This window comes from Triturus cristatus, chromosome 11 (assembly GCF_964204655.1).
Source record: "Triturus cristatus chromosome 11, aTriCri1.1, whole genome shotgun sequence".
NCBI classification, from domain to species: domain Eukaryota; kingdom Metazoa; phylum Chordata; class Amphibia; order Caudata; family Salamandridae; genus Triturus; species Triturus cristatus.
Genome location: NC_140594.1, coordinates 346,615,785 through 346,635,867, shown reverse-complemented (window position 1 = coordinate 346,635,867; position 20,083 = coordinate 346,615,785). Strand labels below are relative to the sequence as shown.

The 20,083-nt window shown below is 46.2% G+C and overlaps 1 protein-coding gene across 7 annotated transcripts in view; it reads left to right on the top strand.

Moving 5' to 3' along the window:
• Positions 1-20,083, top strand: part of TAOK3 (TAO kinase 3) — a 1,246,906-nt gene that overhangs the window by 479,571 nt on the left and 747,252 nt on the right. For all 7 annotated transcript variants that reach the window (XM_085636070.1, XM_085636074.1, XM_085636076.1 and 4 more), the window contains 2 exons: positions 10,196-10,241; positions 18,964-19,060. In XM_085636070.1, coding sequence (XP_085492196.1) covers positions 10,196-10,241; positions 18,964-19,060 — 143 coding nt within the window. The remainder of the gene's footprint in view (positions 1-10,195; positions 10,242-18,963; positions 19,061-20,083) is intronic.

The following is a 20,083-nucleotide window of genomic DNA, read 5'->3' as shown; positions in this document are numbered from 1 at the left end:
AACCAATCTCTGAAAATAGGTCACTCTTCCCGTGAATTGAGTTGGGATCACACTCCCGACTTGGCATTGCAGGGAGGATCTGCAGCGGATAGCTCTGATCGTCCCCTCCTGGAAGCCATACATCAGGAGATCCTGGCTCATAGAGAAGAAACGCGCCAGGACAATCGCAAAGCCCAGGCTGCCATGAGAAAGATGCAGGGAGTGGTGAGAAAACTCTCGAAAGCCTGTACTAACACGGCCGATAGAGTCTCAAATTTGGAGGAGAGGGTGGTGTCTACGGAGGCCGAGGTAGCCGAGGCTACCAGTAAAGTGAACGCCCACTGCTCTCAGGTTACGGACTTACAATGGAAAATGGAAGAGATGGAGAACAGGCTCCGGAGAAATAACCTGAGGGTCTTGGGGATTCCGGAGGGGATGGAAGGGCCGGACATAAAGACATTTATAATCAAGCTATTTGATCAAGCATTTCCTGAGCTCTCAAGTTGGAAATGGGCCAATGAGATTCAACGAGTCCATCGTACCCCCTTTAAGATCCGGCCTAATGCTAAGGAAGGTGATAAACCCCGGGCAGTGTTGATATTTTTTGGGAACTTCATTTTGAGACAGTCTATTGCTGAAAAGGCTAGGCCAGATGCTAGGAGGAATGGTGATGGGTTTTCCTTCTTTGTCCGACCGGACTACTGCCACACGACTGTGGAAAGAAGATGGCGCTTGAGGGAAATGATCAAACCGTTCCAGGAGAAGAGTATCCAGGCCTTTCTTGTTAACCCGGCTCAGTTAAAAGTGGTTAACGGAGGGAGGACCTTCTTCTTTTCTTCAGAAATGAAAGCGAAGGAGTACTTGGCTTCTTTGGATAGGAAGGCTGACTAGCCGGTAGACTGGACTTCGGGTGTTAATCTCTCTTACAGTGGGGTGATGGGTTTGCTGCTCATTCTGTTGAGCAAAAAAAATTTTGTATTTGATAATAGATGATATTGTTAAGCTAAGGGGCGTCTAAGGGTTTTTTTTTTAGCTATTTGGTTTTGCCCTCACTCACGTACTGCATTACCATCACATGCTCAGACTCACTCTGAGCGCTTCATTTAGGGGGGTCCTGGTGAGGGATAGTCTCAGGGGTGGGGTTCTCACTGGTAGGGAGGGAGTTCAGGGCGGTTGGGTGGGAGGTGGAGGTGTGGGGTCCGACGGGGGAAAAAGTGGGGTAAATAATGCAGTTTGTTTCACCTTGTTTATCTTTTTTTCTTTGCTTGTTCTTTTTTGTCAGATATTGGCGTTAGTGCTTCAGAAACAGTTTAAAAAGCAGGTTTATAGTGCTGTTGATTTGTCATCTCTAGATGATCTGCATTAGGGTTTGCTCTCTAAATATAGGGGGGCTGAATGACTGGAAGAAACGTTTAAGGTTGGGTCATTTTACTAAGAATAACAGAATGGATATACTCTGCCTTCAGGAGACCCATCTCCCCTGGTCTAAAAGGAAACTGTTGTTCCTTACTGGTTTTGAGTTGGTGGCATGTTCTACTCAATCCTCTACAACTAGGGGGGTCGCGATTTTAGTTAAAAAAACTCTTGGTGGGGTTAGAAGGACTAAATCAGATAGCAACGGTAGATGGGTTCTGGTCGAACTCGAAAGCGGCCAGACACTCTGTGCGGTGTATGGCTCAAATGAAGACGATCCGGAGCTATTTGATTTTCTAGAATTAGAACTCGCGTCCTGGCCAGCCCCCATCATCCTGTATGGTGACTTCAATATTTCTGCTGATTGGAGTGACACCGGGTCGTATCAGGGTAGAAAACCAAGAGTGTATAGGGCAATAAAGGCCCTCATTAACTCACATGGGCTTAAGGATGTATGGGAAGCAAAAGAGCCATTAAATCAGGGCTATACTTACTTCTCAAATCCCTATCAGAAATTCTCCAAATTGGACTATTTTTTTATCTCTGTCAATGAACTAAACAAGGTCGGAATAGTGAAACCTCCGAAGATATTATCTGACCATAATCCGCTTATACTGTCCTATGAAATATCCGGATCTGATAGGGCCAGGTCTAGGTGGACCTTTGAGAGGCAATTACTGGGAGATGCTAGATTTACCGGGCATATTTTGAAATGGGCAGATGCGTTTTTCGCTGCCAATCGCTATAGTGCCTCCAGGATCACGGTCTGGGACTCTTTTAAAGTGGCTCTAAGGGGGGAAACTATAGGTTTCGGGGCTAGATTAAGAAAGGAGGACAAGAGGGAAGGTGAGAAACTAGTAGGTATTCTGACTACAGCCGAAGAACAGCATATGAGGGATATAATTAGGGGTAGAGACAGTAGGAAGAGCCAGAGTGAGTTATTAAAAATCAGAGCCGAACTCCAGCAATCTATGACCCATAAAGCCTCAGCAGAGTATCAGACTTCCCGGGCTAAACGATATGAAACGGGGGAGCAGGCAGGTAGAGTGCTGGCCCTACAAATAAGACCGGGGAGAGCCAGGAATATGATTTCCGTGATCGAGGAGAATGACCAGATATTCACTCAGCCAAATGAGATTCTACAGGCCTTTAAAGATTTCTATCAGCGCTTGTATGACGAAGGAGTCCAGGTCGATAAACAAGGCCTTGAGGTGGTCGATAACGGCCCCTGTCTTAACACCCCGGAGAAGGATGAATTGGATAGGGATATTAGTGAGGGGGAAATCTTAGAAGCTCTGCATGAACTAGCCTCTGGTAAGGCCGCCGGCCCGGACGGGATTCCCTTGGAAGTTTATAAAAGTCTTGAACCGGTAGTCATTTCATTCTTAGTGGATCTGTTCAACGGAATAATGTGTTCGGGAGTGGTTCCTGCCTCCTGGCGAGAAACTAATATCGTGGTTTTTCATAAGAAGGGTAAACCCCCGGAGAAACTTGGCTCCTATCGCCCGATTTCGCTCATAAATGCAGACACAAACCTATACTCTAAGGTATGGGCTAAGAGATTGGGCAGGATCATTGGCGGTCTTGTCTCCCCCTGGCAACATGGTTTTATTCCGGGCCGCGGTACAACTGACCATGTGAGAAGAGCTATAGCGCTGTTTGACGCCCGGGGGGCAGGGGGAGGGGAGATTGCCATGATTCTGCTCGATGCAGAAAAAGCCTTCGACAGGGTTGTCTGGGATTTTCTTTGGGGTGTATTGGTGGGGAGAGGATTTGGTGAAAAGGTTATCAGAGCTCTCAAAGCAATGTATGTAGATCCCGTTGCCAGGGTGGTGGTTATGGGCGAGAGCTCCGAGAAATTTGATATTAAGAGGGGCACCCGCCAAGGCTGCCCCTGTTCCCCAATCCTCTTCGCGCTCTATATAGACCCCCTTATTCAGAAAATTTTGGGGTCTCCCAGGATTAGCCCGGTGGTATGTAATGGCCATACTAGTAAAATTCTGGCCTATGCCGACGACCTGGCAATAATTACAGATAATCCTCAGCAGGCGCTTACGGCCTTGGTTGAAATAGCAGAGGAATTTGGTAAGAGGTCGGGTTACCTTCTTAATGAGACCAAAACCCAAATAATTTGTTCTCCGAATATAGTTAAAAATGACTCAAGGTTTGTGGATTCAGCAACCTATTTAGGGATCAAGATCAATGCTTCAGTTGGGGAAATAATTGCTGAGAATTACCCCCCAATCATAAAATCCATTGAAAAAGAGCTAAAGAGGATAGACGTGCTACACCTCTCTTTGATTGGGCGTGTAAATGTGTTAAAAATGTCTATCTTCCCTAGAGTCCTCTATTTGTTTAGGGCCATACCCTTATTTTTGGATGAAAAAATTATCAAAAGGTTGGAGTCTATCTTTATTAAATTCGTCTGGCAGTATGGCAGGATTAGGCGATCAACAAATTATATGTCCCTCCCTAGGGAAAGGGGTGGTTTGGCTTTACCAAATCTAAGATTGTATCATTGGTCATGCCTTTTGACACAAATGTCCATCCTGTTTCAACAGGAGGTAAATCCGGATGGTGTTAATTTGTTAGCCTTGGATCTACCCTCTATCTTTGAGCTGTTAATCGGGGAACAGGCTGTTGGGTTGTTGTGGCGTGAGGTGGACCGTAGGTACTATGAGGCCTCGTTTGAAGATTTTGGAAGGGGTTTGGGAGGTATGGAGGTCTATCTCGAAGCTATGTAAAATCCCAAAGGTAAATCGTTATCTCCAGCTCTGTAACTCTAGTTTACTCCCCTTTGTCGGGTCTCATAGGAATTTACAGATTTGGAGAAATTTTGGTATTAGGTCTCTCGGCGATATTTGGGGGAACCATGCGCCGCTTGGTTTTGATACTATCCAATATCTATATGGTATTCCGACTAATCAGTGGTTCTTGTATGGCCAAGTCGCCCGGGCATTAAAAGCAGTGAGGCCAAAACCCCTGTCAATGGAGGTCGTTTCTGTTACTGAACTGTTAATGGCGGGGCCTAAAAAGATTAAAATGGTTTATAGGCAGCTTATCTCGGAAATATCAGATGATATGGAAAAAACGGAAGCATCTCTGGCTCGGAAATTAGATGACCCTGATGCTGACCTAGACCTGGCCATCTCCCTGAATAAAAAAGTTTTTAGATCCACTAACCTGAGGGCCCAGCATTATAAAACGATTTTTAATCTATATCATTCTCCAGCCAAATTATATGCCTGGGGGGTCAGGGGGGATGATAGATGTCCTAGATGCAAGGCAGGGCAAGCTGATCTCCTGCATATGTTTTTTCATTGCAGCTCGCTTGCCTCAGTACAGAGGGAAGTTTGTAAGTTTTGGGAGGGGCTGCTAGGTCATAAGATCGATCTATCTCCTACCCTGATGCTGCTGGGCTGTGATAATAAGCAAAAATTGTCTCAAACCGAAGAAGCGCTGGTTTTTATGTCGGTCGCGGTATTGAGGATTTTAATTTCCTCAGGCTGGAAAGATACTATGGCTCCCTCTTTTCAAATGTGGCTCTCTAGGCTGTTGAGTATTCATAACATTGAGATCAGATTGTATGAACATAAGGGTAAAAAAATGCGCGACTTTAGCCAAAATTTTTGGGCGCCGATCTCAATCTGGAGGGAGATGACCAGAACTAGTTGAGCTTTTTTTACTGTATCCCATGTACTGTACATTGCACACGCTTGTTATGTATTTATGCTGATGTGTTTCATTATTTATGAGGTGTACAAACTGCAAAATAAAAATAAAATTAAAAAAAAAAAAGTAACATTGGCAGATTGGGAGAACTCGTAAGGTCTATGTGACTTGTGATGGATCTGACATGCCAGGGAGTGAGAGTTCACCCAGATGTCGGAGCCCACGGCTCTGTGTCAAGAATAGACTACCTCTTTTTACCTGCAGCAGATATCCCAGTTAAGAAGAAAGTAAGTGTCCTTCTCAAAGGTATATCTTCTCACTCTCAATAATTTTACAGCTCGGAACCGCTTGCTGGCAGGAGTGTGCCTGAAGTGATGACTGAACGCTTGGCTCCCAACTGATATACACTGCTTGAAAAATCTTGCCCAGGAATTGAAAAGTTTCTTTGAATTTGATGAAGAATCAGTGGATTCCTTCAGACCCTCTAGACAGCAAGCAAATCTATTCTCCTTGGTAGAGCAAAAGCTTACTTGAGAGCGAAGGAATGAGAGCAGAATCGTGTTGCCTCCAAACTTGAGGACCTAATTCTTCAATTAGTGTGAGACAACCTTGGAACCTAGGGCAAAAAGATTGAATGCCTGTTGCAGTCTGATAAAGCTTCCCGATGACAATATTATTCAGACAGTTAGGATATGGTGGATTGCTTCAAATGTAAGAGTCCAAGAAATGGATGACAATCCAAGAAGCTGGTGTATTGGCTAGTAACCGAAAACTCTGCATGCAGGGTCATCCCTAGCTTATTAAATGTTAGGGAGTGTGGAGAGAAGGAGGGGTTGGCCTTCGGGATGAAAATAATCACTAGAGCAGAGAGTACTGCTTCCATGACCTCCAGTTACAGTACACTCTATGCCCAAAAGGAATGCTCAAAGTGGGAGACGGGAAACCCCATTGTAGATGATCTTCACTAGTGTCTCTGTCTGCCCTGGATAGACAGGATCTTGAGCAATAAATCATAATAGAAGAAATAGAGGAGGCCAATGATGATTTACGGTAAGACAAGACCACTGGTCCAGACGAATTTCTTATTGAATACTATAGGAAATACAAATCACTGCTTTCCCCTCAACTTCTGAGAGTTTACCAAGAAACTGTGAACCAGGTCAGTTTCCACACGAACTACACCATGCCACAATAGTAGTCATCCAAAAGCCTGGACTTCCACCAGAAAGCTGTAACTCATATCACCAGATATCCCAAAGTAATACAGAAACGAAAGACCTAGCCACAAGTCTACGACGAGTGAGCACCTCTGATTCACGCAGAACAGTGTGGCTTCATCAACTCTGGAGTATGCCCCACTGTATTCGTAGATTTTGTCTTGCTTGTCCAGGCCCACACACTGCAGGAGAATGGAGCCCTAATGCTTCATGGCTTTGAAAAAAAGTTTGATTCCCTAGATGGATCCTATCTTTTTATAGTGCTGGCAAGATGGGGTTTGGGCCCAGTTTTCTCTTTCTGGTAAGAGTCCTCTATGTCCACTCTTGACTCCAAGTAAAGTGAAGGGCTGCTTTTCACACTAATGGCACCATTTAGGGCTCCTCCTGCCCCCATCCCAACTCCTATTCACATTTGCATTGGAGCCCCTTTCTACATGGATCAGATGTGGTGCACATCTATGGGGATTCTAATGGGAAGGTGACCTTGAAGACCATATCGCCCTTTATGCTGACAATGTGTTCCTCTTTGTAGCTCGCCCTCATGAAACGGGACCCCCAGCTATTTCAGATATTGGAGTTACACAACGAGGCATCTAGTATGCATGTAGACTGGTCAAAATTGCTTCTAATCCCCCATATGAGGAGTCGTGGATGCAGTTTCATGGCTGTCTCAGACTCCGCTTAAAATATCTTGGTATCCATATGGCTTTAGAATCTGAACTACCATTGAGCATAAATCTCTCTTCCACTGCTCGCAGGCACGTGTGCAGGTCTGTGCAACTGGGTCAAGCTTCTGATTTATCCGCTAGGGGTAGTAGTTCTGTTTAAAATATTAGTCCTGCCAGGGTTCCTATACTTATTGCAAAATTTCCCTCAGATAATTCCTAAGAGCTTGTTTGAGAAGCTGTGAGCCAAAATATGCACCTTTTTATCGGGGAATCGACCCCCACACATTGCATTTGATAAATGCACCAAGTCTACATTTGATGGGTATTAATATCTCGGACCTTCAACTTTATTACTAGGTCTCTAAAATCCTGGAGCTGAATCACTGGCTATATGGAGATCCTGTATTTCATACTGAGATTTCCCTCACCAGGCATGAAAATGTTTTAAGGTTAATATACGGAGCCCCACACTCCCTGGTGTAACCAAAGTAATTATTTTAAGTTGGACCTCTGCCTTTCTGTGGGTTAAGTGGGACTAAAAACAAAACTGGAAACTCCTTTATGATGTGGTCAATGGCACAGTACACATTTGGATGCATTTGCACAGTGGCCACAATGGCATCTCTTTGGAATATTGATCCTAATAAAACACAATTCTAGAAGTACCTACAACTGCGTCACGTGCTGCAATTTCACCAAAACCCCTGAACACTGCCTTTTTGTAGCCAAAGTCACTCAGGCGGAATCTCGCATATATAAATACATGATCATAAATGACCCTGATTTGTCCCAAGCACTGAAAGAGAATGTGAAACTTGGGTGGGACCCCTAGATGAGAGAGATTCGAGGAATGCTGAGATTGCCTTCCCAGAAATGGCTATTCCCGCTCAGCTGCGACTTTTACAACTGAAACCTATGGAGAGCTGGTAGCCTTCCCTCGCCCACGTGTTTTCACTGAAACGAAACAAATAGTGATTTCTTTGATATTGTTTGGAAATTACCGTTCATAAGACAATAGTGGGTCAATTTTCTCTCAGCGGTTATATGGAGACATGTTGACATTTCACCCTGTATTGCTATATTAAGGACTTCAGAAAATTTGAGAGGTAGTAAAGGAGATCGTAACCTGGTTAGTTTGGGGACTATATTTGCCAAAGAGATACTCCAGCTTTGGGAAGCTCCAGGTTCACCGCCTGTAGGTTGAAAGCTATGGATGATTGTGCCAAACCGGAAGAGTATTTGCCCTGGGTTGTTGGATTTATTCAGTTCTATGATTGTAGTCTGAATAACAGAACTTTTGGTTGCCTAACTTGTTTCTTAAAGTTAGCAACACAACTTTAAAACCCTTGTAGGGCTGTATTTTGATGAGACTGTTTTCAGTATGGTTGTAAAGGTACCCACAGAGATTAACCATTGAAAGAGTTTGCTTATGAAGGCCCATTAGTTTTATCGATCAGAAGAATAGCAACTGATATATACTGATTTCAGTATGGGATTCTTTTTACGTGTTTTAACAGTAACTTAGAATAAGAGTAGATATCTTAGAAAGACTTACAGTAAAATGTAATTTAATTGAATTTGTTATTGAGTTTATATTTACATATACTATGACATTACTGTAACAAAGTTTTACCAGAAAGCAGTAAAGACGATGAATTTTGGTAGTTTTAGCCTTGATAACCCATTGCCCTTTAGGTTCAGTTTTGTTGTGCTGGGCTGCTTGTGTTAGTAAGTTGCTTTGTCTTTGTGAAGAGTGTTTTTTTTTAAATGTATTTATCCGTTCTTTTCTGTCTTACCTTCTTTTTGTTCCATGGTTCTCCCTCCATCTGCTTTTCTCTTCTAACCATTCTGAAGCTTTGTTAATAAGGCACTTCTGTATATCGTGTTCTCTTCTTTTCTGTGTATTGTCTTTTGATCTGTCTTTCTCCTCACAATTTCTTTCTCTTAAGCTGTTTTTACTTCTTCTGTCACTGTCTTTCTCCTGCATCATATTTATATGATTATCAGTGTGTTCCACGTTTTTTACATTTGGTACACAATTGTTTTTTTTCTTTCGACCGTTAAAATGGAGACAAGAATTTCTACATTTTTTAAAGTCTTTTTTAAATAGTTTTTTACGAACAGAGCAGACATTCATTTTACAGTTCTTCATTTGTTTAGGTTACACATAGGTGCAGCTTTCCATGGAGTTAATTCGAGCATAATAATCACACTGTACATATTAAACACTCTGTCATCATAACTCACTGTGCGTGGCTCGTTTAGTCAACTATTGGGGTGTTTATCGGTATTGTACTAGTGCGTGGGCTGTAAGTCTGTCTGATAACTCGGGAGGCAGGCAATAACGTTCGGGACAATTTAAACAAAACTAGGGCAATAGTATTTTTTTAAGCTCTACCTAGAGCAACCCCTCCCATTCCCCATTTAGATGCGCGCCTCCTTGTCACGGTCTCTAAGTACGCGGTGCCACGTCCGCATCAGGCACTATCTGATTGTGGTTTTACTGGTGTATCCTCTACTCTGCACTTTGCATATCAATATGCTTCTTCTAATTTGCGCTGTGTAGTGGTCATGAGTGACAATATGTCATCAATGTCTTGTCTCTGCATGTCACACAAGATCGTGTCCCAGTATGTTGCAATCGGGATTTTGCGTTGGCCTAGTGTGTCCTCCCTGTGTAGTGGAACATTTCCCTCTTTAGCCCAAAGCTGTAGGGCGAGTTTCCAAGCCAGTGCCCTATGGGGCTCAGGGGATTTCCATCTTTTGGTAATCAATCTTTTCACCACTACCAGCCCCAGAGCGATAAAACGAGAGATCACTCTTTGACTTTTGCTCCTGCAATAAATGTGTAGGGTTCACGTCTCCCACCCCAGGGGTACCTCACGTTCAATGGTTCGAGTCCGGGCATCATTTACTTCCCTTCAGTATTCTCCAAGTCATGGACAGCTCCACAGCATGTGCAGTAGGTCCTCGTCTATGGTATAGCATTGCGGGCACCCTGCGTCTGCGCCGTTGAAGTATTTATTCATTTTGGCCAGGGTAAGATATGCTTTTTGTGTTATGTAGTATTGTATTAGTCGAAAGCACATTTCTACGTTACGCTATAAGACCTTCTAGTACAGTGGTCCACTCAGCATCTGTGAAGAATTAGTGCATTTAATGAGACTTTATATGTATTATATTTGCTTGGATGCTGGATTTTTTAAATCTGGATGCTAATACCATGCTTTGTCTGTTCTCTCACAGTTGGTCATGGAGTACTGCTTGGGGTCCGCTTCAGATTTGTTGGAAGGTAAGGAATAAAATGTTTCACCTTATAGGGGCAAATATTTTTTTCAGCATGGTTTACATGTTTTACCACTCCACTTTGCACTAATCATCCATTTCAGTTTGTGATGGGGGGCCTCCTAAAAGTCAGATTATTAAATCCCATGCAGTACGATTCATTAAAAAGACATCAACCACATGTAAATTAACAGGGATACATTTGAGCCCAACCTAGGAGTATATCTTCTATCTTGCCTCAAGTGACTTTCCAGTTGATTAGTGTAAAGCACAAATAAGAAGGGCCAACCCGCAACACTGGCGAACACCCCTTGCCAAATCAAAGCTATCATTGCTTTCACCCACGGCCCAAATCTGACTTTAGATGTTAAATTCATTGGAGACAAATCTATAATTATCGGTTCAAACTCGTAGTGCTTAAAATTGACCAAATCTTTCACCTACTCAATCAGATGCCTATCTAAGGTACACCAGAGGTAGCTTCAATGTAATTGTATAATTATTATAACCCCCTAAAGTAATGATATATATTTACAACATATCAGATGAAGATTAGTAAATTTTCCTGCAGTATCTAAAAGCTCAGTATCTAAAGCTATGTTGGTGTTTGCTCAAAATTCTATTCGAAGCAGCCCATGCTAGGATTCGAGCACTTAAAGTTCTACCCGCTACTCTGACAATGGAATCATTGGCTGAGATGGGATGTTTTCAGTCTCCCTGTCTCCTGTGTTATAGATGGGCCCAATGACTGATTTAGTTCAGAAACATAAATACTCGCTAAATTTAAAACATTTACCAGCAAGGCAGGCCACAACTCCATATTGTATTTTAAAAGATGCATTGGGACTTGGGGCCTTTCCTGATGAGATATTATTCTGATGCCATTGAGGTGACATCTGAGCTGCTCCACATCCTGAGTGTAAGGCTATAAATGCACTTAGTGATTGGCCCACAACTGTGCAGTAATATGTAGTTGCATGCTACATTCAGAAGTACCCCTTAGAATGTATTCCTGGTAATTACCCTCCAAATAATAGCATCGTATTTTGCAGTCCAGACTGCACATAACACTCACATGCCTTATCCTGAAAAGTAAGCTTACGCAGTTTAATAGCATTTTTATGAACAACTCTGCATTGTCATGTTATAAAAATGTGTAGAGCCCACTAATTCTTCAGTATGACCTGCAAAGTGCACTTTGCCTGTCCGTGAGAGATTTCTAACTCCATTGTGACTTGTCCATGCAAGCTGCAGTTTTCAAAGCCTGTGAACTTGTAAGTCACAGGCTTTGTAACTGCAAAAATAGAGAAACACATAACAAATCAAAATAGTATGGCCTTACTGTGACAGACCTGCCTTGACTCCTCTGCTTCAACCTGGAGGCAAGAATAAGTATGCAGCTCAGTCCTCAAACACAGTACCCTATGTTAGTCGTGTAATGGTACTGTAACTCACTTTTTTCGTAGCACCTTCATCGTGGTCTGCAGTATTGCATAATATTCCATTGCGGAGCACCTGGAATTAACAATAGCAAATACATTTTTTGATATTGTAGTAGTCTGAACTGTACTTTTACTCAGGATGCACTAAAAACTAAAACTAGCCCTAAAAATATTTTGTTACAAGCCCCACTTGGGCCCATCTTCTCAGGCTTATCATACAGTGCTTCTTGTTCCCTCACTGGATTGCCAAACACTCAAAGGTTTCAGGTGGAATGCTTTCTTATAGTCTAAATTACTGACATTCACTCTGGATAACATTTCTGGCTATAGTTGTTTTGCCACTGTACCACTCTACAAAAGGGGGTGGTGATGGACGGAGCATCAGAACCAATCAAACACTCACACCCAGTCAACAGATCTGGGTTTGATCCATCACCGTTCTTTAGCCCACTCTGCCACCCCAGTTCAGACATGGCCATATGCAAATCAGTCTGACCCTGTGCCTCATGGGAACAGTCCAGCCCGAACTGCCAAGCCCTGCCTTCCCTGGACCGGAAACAAGCTTCCTAGGACCGGTTTCTGGCATTTCAGCCGTCTTCAGCCAGGCTTGCTTGAATCCAGTGGCAAAGTGAGCAAGGGACTCACGTCTGAGCATACCCTGCCAACTTATGGCGAACAAAGCGGTACAAAAGGGGGTGGTGATGGACGGAGCATCAGAACCAATCAAACACTCACACCCAGTCAACAGATCTGGGTTTGATCCATCACCGTTCTTTAGCCCACTCTGCCACCCCAGTTCAGACATGGCCATATGCAAATCAGTCTGACCCTGTGCCTCATGGGAACAGTCCAGCCCGAACTGCCAAGCCCTGCCTTCCCTGGACCGGAAACAAGCTTCCTAGGACCGGTTTCTGGCATTTCAGCCGTCTTCAGCCAGGCTTGCTTGAATCCAGTGGCAAAGTGAGCAAGGGACTCACGTCTGAGCATACCCTGCCAACTTATGGCGAACAAAGCGGTACAAAAGGGGGTGGTGATGGACGGAGCATCAGAACCAATCAAACACTCACACCCAGTCAACAGATCTGGGTTTGATCCATCACCGTTCTTTAGCCCACTCTGCCACCCCAGTTCAGACATGGCCATATGCAAATCAGTCTGACCCTGTGCCTCATGGGAACAGTCCAGCCCGAACTGCCAAGCCCTGCCTTCCCTGGACCGGAAACAAGCTTCCTAGGACCGGTTTCTGGCATTTCAGCCGTCTTCAGCCAGGCTTGCTTGAATCCAGTGGCAAAGTGAGCAAGGGACTCACGTCTGAGCATACCCTGCCAACTTATGGCGAACAAAGCGGTACAAAAGGGGGTGGTGATGGACGGAGCATCAGAACCAATCAAACACTCACACCCAGTCAACAGATCTGGGTTTGATCCATCACCGTTCTTTAGCCCACTCTGCCACCCCAGTTCAGACATGGCCATATGCAAATCAGTCTGACCCTGTGCCTCATGGGAACAGTCCAGCCCGAACTGCCAAGCCCTGCCTTCCCTGGACCGGAAACAAGCTTCCTAGGACCGGTTTCTGGCATTTCAGCCGTCTTCAGCCAGGCTTGCTTGAATCCAGTGGCAAAGTGAGCAAGGGACTCACGTCTGAGCATACCCTGCCAACTTATGGCGAACAAAGCGGTACAAAAGGGGGTGGTGATGGACGGAGCATCAGAACCAATCAAACACTCACACCCAGTCAACAGATCTGGGTTTGATCCATCACCGTTCTTTAGCCCACTCTGCCACCCCAGTTCAGACATGGCCATATGCAAATCAGTCTGACCCTGTGCCTCATGGGAACAGTCCAGCCCGAACTGCCAAGCCCTGCCTTCCCTGGACCGGAAACAAGCTTCCTAGGACCGGTTTCTGGCATTTCAGCCGTCTTCAGCCAGGCTTGCTTGAATCCAGTGGCAAAGTGAGCAAGGGACTCACGTCTGAGCATACCCTGCCAACTTATGGCGAACAAAGCGGTACAAAAGGGGGTGGTGATGGACGGAGCATCAGAACCAATCAAACACTCACACCCAGTCAACAGATCTGGGTTTGATCCATCACCGTTCTTTAGCCCACTCTGCCACCCCAGTTCAGACATGGCCATATGCAAATCAGTCTGACCCTGTGCCTCATGGGAACAGTCCAGCCCGAACTGCCAAGCCCTGCCTTCCCTGGACCGGAAACAAGCTTCCTAGGACCGGTTTCTGGCATTTCAGCCGTCTTCAGCCAGGCTTGCTTGAATCCAGTGGCAAAGTGAGCAAGGGACTCACGTCTGAGCATACCCTGCCAACTTATGGCGAACAAAGCGGTACAAAAGGGGGTGGTGATGGACGGAGCATCAGAACCAATCAAACACTCACACCCAGTCAACAGATCTGGGTTTGATCCATCACCGTTCTTTAGCCCACTCTGCCACCCCAGTTCAGACATGGCCATATGCAAATCAGTCTGACCCTGTGCCTCATGGGAACAGTCCAGCCCGAACTGCCAAGCCCTGCCTTCCCTGGACCGGAAACAAGCTTCCTAGGACCGGTTTCTGGCATTTCAGCCGTCTTCAGCCAGGCTTGCTTGAATCCAGTGGCAAAGTGAGCAAGGGACTCACGTCTGAGCATACCCTGCCAACTTATGGCGAACAAAGCGGTACAAAAGGGGGTGGTGATGGACGGAGCATCAGAACCAATCAAACACTCACACCCAGTCAACAGATCTGGGTTTGATCCATCACCGTTCTTTAGCCCACTCTGCCACCCCAGTTCAGACATGGCCATATGCAAATCAGTCTGACCCTGTGCCTCATGGGAACAGTCCAGCCCGAACTGCCAAGCCCTGCCTTCCCTGGACCGGAAACAAGCTTCCTAGGACCGGTTTCTGGCATTTCAGCCGTCTTCAGCCAGGCTTGCTTGAATCCAGTGGCAAAGTGAGCAAGGGACTCACGTCTGAGCATACCCTGCCAACTTATGGCGAACAAAGCGGTACAAAAGGGGGTGGTGATGGACGGAGCATCAGAACCAATCAAACACTCACACCCAGTCAACAGATCTGGGTTTGATCCATCACCGTTCTTTAGCCCACTCTGCCACCCCAGTTCAGACATGGCCATATGCAAATCAGTCTGACCCTGTGCCTCATGGGAACAGTCCAGCCCGAACTGCCAAGCCCTGCCTTCCCTGGACCGGAAACAAGCTTCCTAGGACCGGTTTCTGGCATTTCAGCCGTCTTCAGCCAGGCTTGCTTGAATCCAGTGGCAAAGTGAGCAAGGGACTCACGTCTGAGCATACCCTGCCAACTTATGGCGAACAAAGCGGTACAAAAGGGGGTGGTGATGGACGGAGCATCAGAACCAATCAAACACTCACACCCAGTCAACAGATCTGGGTTTGATCCATCACCGTTCTTTAGCCCACTCTGCCACCCCAGTGCAGACATGGCCATATGCAAATCAGTCTGACCCTGTGCCTCATGGGAACAGTCCAGCCCGAACTGCCAAGCCCTGCCTTCCCTGGACCGGAAACAAGCTTCCTAGGACCGGTTTCTGGCATTTCAGCCGTCTTCAGCCAGGCTTGCTTGAATCCAGTGGCAAAGTGAGCAAGGGACTCACGTCTGAGCATACCCTGCCAACTTATGGCGAACAAAGCGGTACAAAAGGGGGTGGTGATGGACGGAGCATCAGAACCAATCAAACACTCACACCCAGTCAACAGATCTGGGTTTGATCCATCACCGTTCTTTAGCCCACTCTGCCACCCCAGTTCAGACATGGCCATATGCAAATCAGTCTGACCCTGTGCCTCATGGGAACAGTCCAGCCCGAACTGCCAAGCCCTGCCTTCCCTGGACCGGAAACAAGCTTCCTAGGACCGGTTTCTGGCATTTCAGCCGTCTTCAGCCAGGCTTGCTTGAATCCAGTGGCAAAGTGAGCAAGGGACTCACGTCTGAGCATACCCTGCCAACTTATGGCGAACAAAGCGGTACAAAAGGGGGTGGTGATGGACGGAGCATCAGAACCAATCAAACACTCACACCCAGTCAACAGATCTGGGTTTGATCCATCACCGTTCTTTAGCCCACTCTGCCACCCCAGTTCAGACATGGCCATATGCAAATCAGTCTGACCCTGTGCCTCATGGGAACAGTCCAGCCCGAACTGCCAAGCCCTGCCTTCCCTGGACCGGAAACAAGCTTCCTAGGACCGGTTTCTGGCATTTCAGCCGTCTTCAGCCAGGCTTGCTTGAATCCAGTGGCAAAGTGAGCAAGGGACTCACGTCTGAGCATACCCTGCCAACTTATGGCGAACAAAGCGGTACAAAAGGGGGTGGTGATGGACGGAGCATCAGAACCAATCAAACACTCACACCCAGTCAACAGATCTGGGTTTGATCCATCACCGTTCTTTAGCCCACTCTGCCACCCCAGTTCAGACATGGCCATATGCAAATCAGTCTGACCCTGTGCCTCATGGGAACAGTCCAGCCCGAACTGCCAAGCCCTGCCTTCCCTGGACCGGAAACAAGCTTCCTAGGACCGGTTTCTGGCATTTCAGCCGTCTTCAGCCAGGCTTGCTTGAATCCAGTGGCAAAGTGAGCAAGGGACTCACGTCTGAGCATACCCTGCCAACTTATGGCGAACAAAGCGGTACAAAAGGGGGTGGTGATGGACGGAGCATCAGAACCAATCAAACACTCACACCCAGTCAACAGATCTGGGTTTGATCCATCACCGTTCTTTAGCCCACTCTGCCACCCCAGTTCAGACATGGCCATATGCAAATCAGTCTGACCCTGTGCCTCATGGGAACAGTCCAGCCCGAACTGCCAAGCCCTGCCTTCCCTGGACCGGAAACAAGCTTCCTAGGACCGGTTTCTGGCATTTCAGCCGTCTTCAGCCAGGCTTGCTTGAATCCAGTGGCAAAGTGAGCAAGGGACTCACGTCTGAGCATACCCTGCCAACTTATGGCGAACAAAGCGGTACAAAAGGGGGTGGTGATGGACGGAGCATCAGAACCAATCAAACACTCACACCCAGTCAACAGATCTGGGTTTGATCCATCACCGTTCTTTAGCCCACTCTGCCACCCCAGTTCAGACATGGCCATATGCAAATCAGTCTGACCCTGTGCCTCATGGGAACAGTCCAGCCCGAACTGCCAAGCCCTGCCTTCCCTGGACCGGAAACAAGCTTCCTAGGACCGGTTTCTGGCATTTCAGCCGTCTTCAGCCAGGCTTGCTTGAATCCAGTGGCAAAGTGAGCAAGGGACTCACGTCTGAGCATACCCTGCCAACTTATGGCGAACAAAGCGGTACAAAAGGGGGTGGTGATGGACGGAGCATCAGAACCAATCAGACTGATTTGCATATGGCCATGTCTGAACTGGGGTGGCAGAGTGGGCTAAAGAACGGTGATGGATCAAACCCAGATCTGTTGACTGGGTGTAAGTGTTTGATTGGTTCTGATGCTCTGTCCATCACCACCCCCTTTTGTACCGCTTTGTTCGCCATAAGTTGGCAGGGTATGCTCAGACGTGAGTCCCTTGCTCACTTTGCCACTGGATTCAAGCAAGCCTGGCTGAAGACGGCTGAAATGCCAGAAACCGGTCCTAGGAAGCTTGTTTCCGGTCCAGGGAAGGCATGGCTTGGCAGTTCGGGCTGGACTGTTCCCATGAGGCACAGGGTCAGACTGATTTGCATATGGCCATGTCTGAACTGGGGTGGCAGAGTGGGCTAAAGAACGGTGATGGATCAAACCCAGATCTGTTGACTGGGTGTAAGTGTTTGATTGGTTCTGATGCTCTGTCCATCACCACCCCCTTTTGTACCGCTTTGTTCGCCATAAGTTGGCAGGGTATGCTCAGACGTGAGTCCCTTGCTCACTTTGCCACTGGATTCAAGCAAGCCTGGCTGAAGACGGCTGAAATGCCAGAAACCGGTCCTAGGAAGCTTGTTTCCGGTCCAGGGAAGGCATGGCTTGGCAGTTCGGGCTGGACTGTTCCCATGAGGCACAGGGTCAGACTGATTTGCATATGGCCATGTCTGAACTGGGGTGGCAGAGTGGGCTAAAGAACGGTGATGGATCAAACCCAGATCTGTTGACTGGGTGTAAGTGTTTGATTGGTTCTGATGCTCTGTCCATCACCACCCCCTTTTGTACCGCTTTGTTCGCCATAAGTTGGCAGGGTATGCTCAGACGTGAGTCCCTTGCTCACTTTGCCACTGGATTCAAGCAAGCCTGGCTGAAGACGGCTGAAATGCCAGAAACCGGTCCTAGGAAGCTTGTTTCCGGTCCAGGGAAGGCAGGGCTTGGCAGTTCGGGCTGGACTGTTCCCATGAGGCACAGGGTCAGACTGATTTGCATATGGCCATGTCTGAACTGGGGTGGCAGAGTGGGCTAAAGAACGGTGATGGATCAAACCCAGATCTGTTGACTGGGTGTAAGTGTTTGATTGGTTCTGATGCTCTGTCCATCACCACCCCCTTTTGTACCGCACTGTACCACTCTAGGCTGAGATGGATTGGAATGCAGCCATGAGAAATCACCAGTGACTGAGATTAATTGAAGCATTCCACACATAACTGTTCTGTATTCCTGAGTGTTTTCCTGAAACTGACTGGTATACCCAGGGGTGGGGCCCTGTGCTCGCTAAACCACTGAAACCTAACTGCACCCTGCTGATAAGTCCCAAATAAGAAAACACTGGCCTGAGGTTACTTGTGCACCCATTCAGAGGAGACCTAGCTGGTAGTTTATGCTTGTCTGTTCTTGCTGGAGCAGGACTAAGACTGACTTGCATATGGTTGGATCCTGTCTGAGGTGGCATAGCGGGCTAAAACAAATGATGCACAGGAACACACCCCGATTAATTACCAATGTCTGAGATAAATTCAGGCATTCCCCCATCATGTTTTTGGATTCCTTTGTAGTGTGTTGGCTACACTCATGAACTGTATGTGGGCTTTAATTATGTGTAGCACATTTTCCCTTTTTTGTGTTTTAAGCTACTAGCATTTCCTGTTTCTCTGATAGCACAGCTTTCCCCTAACCCACTGTAATATCCACATTTCTGGAACTGAGATCTTCAATCAGCTTTTATTCATATAGCTAAGTTGTGGTCCATCGGTTAGCCAAAAAGAGTCTGTCCTTTGATATTCCACAGAAAAGGATTTTTCCATTGTCTCCTCGGTTTAGCTTTATCAATTTAAACCAGCACTAATTTATAGCAGACTATGGGTGACTTTCTTTGCTTCTCCTTTTTCCACAGTACACAAGAAGCCACTCCAAGAAGTGGAGATTGCTGCCATTACCCATGGTGCCTTGCAGGGGCTGGCCTACCTGCATTCCCATAACATGATTCACAGGTAAACAAGAGGTTTTCTGCTTTTTCCATACTTTGACTGAAAAAGATTTCGACTGGCTTAGTAAATGATTTACCAATCTGTGCTGTTTGCAGACAAACCATTCAGGTGGTCAGGCTGTTACTATGCAGGCTCCGAAGAATGGTATAATTCAGCCTGCTGGCGTATAGACCCACCCTTTTCTTCCTTGGGTGTACAGTGTTATATCAATAATCTACACTTGCAGCACTGTATCACTGAAAGCCCCAATTGAGCTAGCTGTATGTACAATTGGAAATCTGAGAGATTATGACTAAAAGTGTACAGGGTAGCGAGAAACATTATTCTCTGTTGGTCAAACCCTCAAAGGGTGGCTGGCTGAGATGCAATTCAATGCAGATCCATTGGACTCGAAGTCTTTGGAGCAGATGGTGCTAGGTGGAAGTCTTTGACTGGGTGTATATACCTCTTGCAGTCTTGGCTCAGGCATCTTCTAAAATATAAAAAAGTAGAAGAAAAGTTGCTGTTTTCTTGTGAACACTGAACCCAAATCCCCATTTTACACTCTCTTTGAGCAGTTCTTCTCGGGCACCAGCCTCAGTATTCGGACTCCTTAGGGCGGGATCCCCCTAGACCCATCGCACTATCCAGCAGACAGATGGATACTTCTAATCATAGATTCTTCATCTTTTGCATATCCGACTGGATTTTAAAAAACGAAAATTGCTTCCATAATCCAACAGGTGGCACCATCAGTCTCCCCAGTGGCTATGCAGAGCCGCATATAAGCAAAAACCGGGGCATGCACATGAGTGCTTTTCTTTTTGCCTCCTTGGACGCAGATTCAGCCCTTCACTATCAACTTCTTTCAGCTTTTACAGGGAATTACATTTCCAGAAATAAAACACTGTGCTAGGGACATTTCTTCCTCCAAGACCACTAGCTTCAAGTCAGGCCGCGACTGTAGGAAGCAGATGTTGGTCAATTATTTGAAAATGTTTGCCTGTGGTTATTTCATTCTGATCATAACTCGGTCATGTGACAAAT